Source organism: Perca flavescens, unplaced genomic scaffold (assembly GCF_004354835.1).
Source record: "Perca flavescens isolate YP-PL-M2 unplaced genomic scaffold, PFLA_1.0 EPR50_1.1_unplaced_scaf_8, whole genome shotgun sequence".
NCBI lineage: Eukaryota > Metazoa > Chordata > Actinopteri > Perciformes > Percidae > Perca > Perca flavescens.
The window spans coordinates 181,043-188,542 of NW_021166735.1; the positions used below are offsets into that span (position 1 = coordinate 181,043).

The 7,500-nt window shown below is 43.4% G+C and overlaps 1 protein-coding gene across 1 annotated transcript in view; it reads right to left on the minus strand.

Moving 5' to 3' along the window:
- Positions 1-7,500, minus strand: part of LOC114552150 (inaD-like protein) — a 62,646-nt gene that overhangs the window by 49,199 nt on the left and 5,947 nt on the right. Inside the window, exons 5-7 of the mRNA XM_028572788.1 lie at positions 6,707-6,907; positions 6,403-6,545; positions 294-498 (exon numbers count right to left, since the gene is read on the minus strand). Coding sequence (XP_028428589.1) covers positions 294-498; positions 6,403-6,545; positions 6,707-6,907 — 549 coding nt within the window. The remainder of the gene's footprint in view (positions 1-293; positions 499-6,402; positions 6,546-6,706; positions 6,908-7,500) is intronic.

Below are 7,500 nucleotides of genomic sequence, written 5' to 3' on the forward strand. Positions count from 1 at the left end.
GGTCCTGTATCAGTCTATAGGTCCTGTATCAGTCTATAGGTCCTCTATCAGTCTATAGGTCCTCTATCAGTCTATAGGGCCTCTATCAGTCTATAGGGCCTGATAGGTCCTGTATCAGTCTATAGGTCCTGTATCAGTCTATAGGTCCTGTATCAGTCTATAGGTCCTGTATCAGTCTATAGGTCTAAAAAAAAACATGAATTTCTGAAATACAAATTCAAGGAGCAGTGAAAATAACCCTTAATAACGAGGACACAGTTTTCTGAAAACACTTCTTGCGTTTGAGTTCCTACCGTGCTGATGGCGTCCGTGGCCGGTAACGATGGTAACGATGGTAACGATGGTGATGCGTTGAGGGGACGGTCCCTCGCCACCACCAGCTCCACGCCGTCTCCGGTCTGCTGCAGCAGCGCCAGCGCCTGCTGGTGGCCGATGCCCGGCTCCAGAGGACTACCGTTTATCACCAGGATCTGGTCCCTCTCCTGCAGACGCCCGTCCCTGAAGACACAACAACAAAACACCACACAGGAGTTACGGTGACAATAACCGTATACAGAATTAGAGGTCGACCGATAGTGGATTTTATCGATACCGATAGCTACAGTACAGGCCAAAAGTTTGGACACACCTTCTCATTCAATGCGTTTCCTTTTTATTTTCATGACTATTTACATTGTAGATTCTCACTGAAGGCATCAAAACTATGAATGAACACATATGGAATTATGTACTTAACAAAAAAGTGTGAAATAACTGAAAACATGTCTTATATTTTAGATTCTTCAAAGTAGCCACCCTTTGCTTTTTTATTAATAAGGGAAATAATTCCACTAATGAACCCTGACAAAGCACACCTGTGAAGGTAAAACCATTTCAGGTGACTACCTCATGAAGCTCATTGAGAGAACACCAAGGGTTTGCAGAGTTATCAAAAAAAGCAAAGGGTGGCTACTTTGAAGAATCTAAAATATAAGACATGTTTTCAGTTATTTCACACTTTTTTGTTAAGTACATAATTCCATATGTGTTCATTCATAGTTTTGATGCCTTCAGTGAGAATCTACGATGTAAATAGTCATGAAAATAAAGAAACACATTGAATGAGAAGGTGTGTCCAAACTTTTGGCCTGTACTGTAGGTTGGGCCGTATTTAGGGCTGGAAAAAAAAAACGATTTGATTTATAAATCGAGTTGATTTTTTTTAATCCAAAATACAGTATAAATTATTTGGATGTTAAACAATCTTTGTTGCACACTGCACAGTGCCTTTTCACTTAGAGAAAGGGTTTGCCTTTGCAATTTTGTTTGTTGATGCACTTTGATAATTGTTGATAATTTTAAAATATATTTACAGTTCGGAGTTATTATTTGTTTTAAATGAAAGGGGGTGGGGAAATCAAATCAAATCGTAAATTGAGTTTTTTATAAAATAAAATTCAGATTTTTTTAGGGAAACAAATCGCCCAGCTCTAGCCGTATTTGCCGATAACCAATTAATCGATCGATAGTATTTAGAATTGATACTGGATAAAAACAAAACGTGACACTCCAAGTAAAACAGGGCTGAACTTTATTATAAAAATAAAAAAACTGTATTGAACCATGAAAACATGCTAAATGAAACAAATATAAATATTGAAGTCAATAAAAGACATTCATTCAAACTGAAACAAAAGTAATAAATAAATAAAAAAACAGTTAAACTGTCGGTTTAGAGCGCTAACAGACGATCTCGGACCTGGAGGGATCTATCTTTCCCACTATATACTCTCTGTTCTCGCTTGGATGCCCATATAAGGCGTAATGTGTGACGGACCTGCCTTCCCATTGGTTGAAAACATGAACAAAAGCATCATGGGAGATTCCCTTGTCGGTAGCACCTACTGTCTATGGGTAGCACGGAGTTAGCGACAGAAATGACTGAAAACGTGATGAAATATGGACATCAGGTGGATAAATCTTGGCTGTAACAGTTTGGATTTAATGCTCAACAACCCCGAAAAAAGGCCCAAGTTCCAGACTGGATAGAAGATCACCTGTAAAGGCTAGAAAGACCCTCTAGAGGAGCTATTGTAATGCATGATGTAAAGGCTAGAAAGACCCTCTAGAGGAGCTATTGTAATGCATGATGTAAAGGCTAGAAAGACCCTCTAGAGGAGCTATTGTAAGGCATGATGTAAAGGCTAGAAAGACCCTCTAGAGGAGCTATTGTAATGCATGATGTAAAAGCTAGAAAGACCCTCTAGAGGAGCTATTGTAATGCATGATGTAAAGGCTAGAAAGACCCTCTAGAGGAGCTATTGTAATGCATGATGTAAAGGCTAGAAAGACCCTCTAGAGGAGCTATTGTAATGCATGATGTAAAGGCTAGAAAGACCCTCTAGAGGAGCTATTGTAATGCATGATGTAAAGGCTAGAAAGAGCCTCTAGAGGAGCTATTGTAATGCATGATGTAAAGGCTAGAAAGACCCTCTAGAGGAGCTATTGTAATGCATGATGTAAAGGCTAGAAAGACCCTCTAGAGGAGCTATTGTAATGCATGATGTAAAGGCTAGAAAGACCCTCTAGAGGAGCTATTGTAATGCATGATGTAAAGGCTAGAAAGAGCCTCTAGAGGAGCTATTGTAATGCATGATGTAAAGGCTAGAAAGACCCTCTAGAGGAGCTATTGTAATGCATGATGTAAAAGCTAGAAAGACCATCTAGAGGAGCTATTGTAATGCATGATGTAAAGGCTAAAAATACCCTCTAGAGGAGCTATTGTAATGCATGATGTAAAGGCTAGAAAGACCCTCTAGAGGAGCTATTGTAATGCATGATGTAAAGGCTAGAAAGACCCTCTAGAGGAGCTATTGTAATGCATGATGTAAAGGCTAGAAAGACCCTCTAGAGGAGCTGTTGTAATGCATGATGTAAAGGCTAGAAAGACCCTCTAGAGGAGCTATTGTAATGCATGATGTAAAGGCTAGAAAGACCCTCTAGAGGAGCTATTGTAATGCATGATGTAAAGGCTAGAAAGACCCTCTAGAGGAGCTATTGTAATGCATGATGTAAAGGCTAGAAAGACCCTCTAGAGGAGCTATTGTAATGCATGATGTAAAGGCTAGAAAGAGCCTCTAGAGGAGCTATTGTAATGCATGATGTAAAGGCTAGAAAGACCCTCTAGAGGAGCTATTGTAATGCATGATGTAAAGGCTAGAAAGACCCTCTAGAGGAGCTATTGTAATGCATGATGTAAAGGCTAGAAAGACCCTCTAGAGGAGCTATTGTAATGCATGATGTAAAGGCTAGAAAGAGCCTCTAGAGGAGCTATTGTAATGCATGATGTAAAGGCTAGAAAGACCCTCTAGAGGAGCTATTGTAATGCATGATGTAAAAGCTAGAAAGACCATCTAGAGGAGCTATTGTAATGCATGATGTAAAGGCTAAAAATACCCTCTAGAGGAGCTATTGTAATGCATGATGTAAAGGCTAGAAAGACCCTCTAGAGGAGCTATTGTAATGCATGATGTAAAGGCTAGAAAGACCCTCTAGAGGAGCTATTGTAATGCATGATGTAAAGGCTAGAAAGACCCTCTAGAGGAGCTGTTGTAATGCATGATGTAAAGGCTAGAAAGACCCTCTAGAGGAGCTATTGTAATGCATGATGTAAAGGCTAGAAAGACCCTCTAGAGGAGCTATTGTAATGCATGATGTAAAGGCTAGAAAGACCCTCTAGAGGAGCTATTGTAATGCATGATGTAAAGGCTAGAAAGACCCTCTAGAGGAGCTATTGTAATGCATGATGTAAAGGCTAGAAAGACCCTCTAGAGGAGCTATTGTAATGCATGATGTAAAGGCTAGAAAGACCCTCTAGAGGAGCTATTGTAATGCATGATGTAAAGGCTAGAAAGACCCTCTAGAGGAGCTATTGTAATGCATGATGCCAGCAGACCCTTCTCAGCTCTCGCGTACCGTGGAAAGAATAACAGCGCGCACTTCTCAGCTGCGGACGCAACCAGGAAAAACTATCGGTATGGATTTTTGCCGATAACGATAGTTCCACCAATCAGCTATCGGTGCCAATTAATCGGCAAAGGCAATAAATGTAATGTAAAATCGGCAAAACTGATTAATCGGTCTACCTATATACAGAATCCCTTTTTTTTTTAAAACAAAGTCGGGATAGAGAGTCAGATTACGACTTTTCTCAAAATATTATGACTTTTAATTTTTTTGCCAAAATATGACTTTTACTTTTTGCTTTTTTTTCTAAATACTATGACTTTTCCCAAAATATTACAACATTTTTTCTCAAAATATTACAACATTTTTTCTCAAAATATTACAACATTTTTTCTCAAAATATTACAACATTTCTTCTCAAAATATTACGACTTTTGGCAAAATATTACGACTTTATTTCTCAAAATATTATGACAATTAGTCATGGAGCTACTCATGGAGCTGAGCTAGTCATGGAACTAGTCATGGAGCTAGTCATGGAGCTAGTCATGGAGCTAGTCATGGAGCTGAGCTAGTCATGGAGCTAGTCATGGAGCTAGTCATGGAGCTGAGCTAGTCATGGAGCTAGTCATGAAGCTAGTCATGGAGCTAGTCATGGAGCTGAGCTAGTCATGGAGCTAGTCATGGAGCTGAGCTAGTCATGGAGCTAGTCATGAAGCTAGTCATGGAGCTAGTCATGGAGCTGAGCTAGTCATGGAGCTAGTCATGGAGCTAGTCATGGAGCTAGTCATGGAGCTGAGCTAGTCATGGAGCTAGTCATGGAGCTAGTCATGGAGCTAGTCATGGAGCTAGTCATGGAGCTGAGCTAGTCATGGAGCTAGTCATGGAGCTAGTCATGGAGCTGAGCTAGTCATGGAGCTAGTCATGGAGCTAGTCATGGAGCTGAGCTAGTCATGGAGCTAGTCATGAAGCTAGTCATGGAGCTAGTCATGGAGCTGAGCTAGTCATGGAGCTAGTCATGGAGCTGAGCTAGTCATGGAGCTAGTCATGGAGCTAGTCATGGAGCTGAGCTAGTCATGGAGCTACTCATGGAGCTGAGCTAGTCATGGAGCTAGTCATGGAGCTAGTCATGGAGCTAGTCATGGAGCTAGTCATGGAGCTGAGCTAGTCATGGAGCTAGTCATGGAGCTAGTCATGGAGCTGAGCTAGTCATGGAGCTAGTCATGGAGCTAGTCATGGAGCTGAGCTAGTCATGGAGCTAGTCATGGAGCTGAGCTAGTCATGGAGCTAGTCATGGAGCTGAGCTAGTCATGAAGCTAGTCATGGAGCTAGTCATGGAGCTAGTCATGGAGCTGAGCTAGGTCATGGAGCTAGTCATGGAGCTAGTCATGGAGCTGAGCTAGTCATGGAGCTAGTCATGGAGCTAGTCATGGAGCTAGTCATGGAGCTAGTCATGGAGCTGAGCTAGTCATGGAGCTAGTCATGGAGCTAGTCATGGAGCTAGTCATGGAGCTGAGCTAGTCATGGAGCTAAGCTAGTCATGGAGCTAGTCATGGAGCTGAGCTAGTCATGGAGCTAGTCATGAAGCTAGTCATGGAGCTAGTCATGGAGCTGAGCTAGTCATGGAGCTAGTCATGGAGCTGAGCTAGTCATGGAGCTAGTCATGGAGCTAGTCATGGAGCTAGTCATGGAGCTGAGCTAGTCATGGAGCTAGTCATGAAGCTAGTCATGGAGCTAGTCATGGAGCTGAGCTAGGTCATGGAGCTAGTCATGGAGCTAGTCATGGAGCTGAGCTAGTCATGGAGCTAGTCATGGAGCTAGTCATGGAGCTGAGCTAGTCATGGAGCTAGTCATGGAGCTAGTCATGGAGCTAGTCATGGAGCTGAGCTAGTCATGGAGCTAGTCATGGAGCTAGTCATGGAGCTGAGCTAGTCATGGAGCTAGTCATGGAGCTAGTCATGGAGCTAGTCATGGAGCTGAGCTAGTCATGGAGCTAGTCATGGAGCTAGTCATGGAGCTAGTCATGGAGCTGAGCTAGTCATGGAGCTGAGCTAGTCATGGAGCTGAGCTAGTCATGGAGCTAGTCATGGAGCTGAGCTAGTCGTGGAGCTAGTCATGGAGCTGAGCTAGTCATGGAGCTAGTCATGGAGCTGAGCTAGTCATGGAGCTAGTCATGGAGCTGAGCTAGTCATGGAGCTAGTCATGAAGCTAGTCATGGAGCTAGTCATGGAGCTAGTCATGGAGCTGAGTCATGGAGCTGAGCTAGTCATGGAGCTGAGTCATGGAGCTAGTCATGGAGCTAGTCATGGAGCTAGTCATGGAGCTGAGCTAGTCATGGAGCTGAGCTAGTCATGGAGCTGAGCTAGTCATGGAGCTGAGGAGCTAGTCATGGAGCTGAGCTAGTCATGGAGCTAGTCATGGAGCTAGTCATGGAGCTGAGCTAGTCATGGAGCCAACCTGTGAGCGACTCCTCCGGGCTGGATGTGTTTGACAAAGACGCCATGACTGCTGCCACTTCCTGCCGGATTCAGACCCACAACGCTGAAGCCCAGACCACCAGACGGAGGTCGAGTCAGCTGACACAGCGCTGTTTCACGGCCCTACACACACACACACACACACACACACACACACACACACAAATGTAACCAAGTACATTTACTCGAGTACTTTGTCCAGTGTGGTATTAGTACTTTGAATACACTCAGATGTATTGATGTATGCGTGGCGTGCAGGTGTGTGTTTCTGTGGCTCCGCCCACCTTGGCGGCGGCGATGATCCATTGCTGCAGGAGGTCAGAAGGGGGCGGAGCCTGATGGACGAGCGGAGACGAGCCATTGGTCAAGAGGGAGGAGGCAGACAGAGGGGGGGGGCTGCTGGCGGGGTCAACGGCACTAAGGATCAGCTGACCCTTCCTGGAGAAGGTGAAGTCACTGCAGGAGTCAGGGGGGAGACTGCTCAGCTACAGGGGGGAGGAAAGGGGAGAGAGGGGGAGACACTTTATATAAAACTATAAATAAAGTCATTAAATACAACACTTTGTATGTAATGTTGGTGTCGCTTTTCTTCATAATATTACGAATTTCTCAAAAAGTTACGAATTCTTCTCAAATTACGAATTTCTCAACATATTAAGACTTTTATTCTTAAAATATACAACTTTGTGGGGAGGAGAAGAGAAAATCAATAGTCTCTCTCTCTAGGTAATGTATTAATGCCTCTCTCTCTCTCTCTCTCTCTCTCTCTCTCTCTCTCTCTCTCTCTCTCTCTCTCTCTCTCTCTCTCTCTCTCTCTCTCTCTCTCTCTCTCTCTCAGATGGAGAGATCCAGAGGGAGGGAGAGTAAGGGGAAGAGAGGAGGGGAGAGAGAGACAGAAAGGAGAGACAAAGAGAGAGAGACACAGACAGAAAGAAGAGAGAGAGAAAGAGAGAGATAGACAGAAAGAGAAAGAGACAGACAGAAAGAAGAGAGAGAGAAAGAGAGAGAGATAGACAGAAAGAGAAAGAGACAGACAGAAAGAAGAGAAAGAGACAGAAAGAGAGACAGAGAGAGAAAG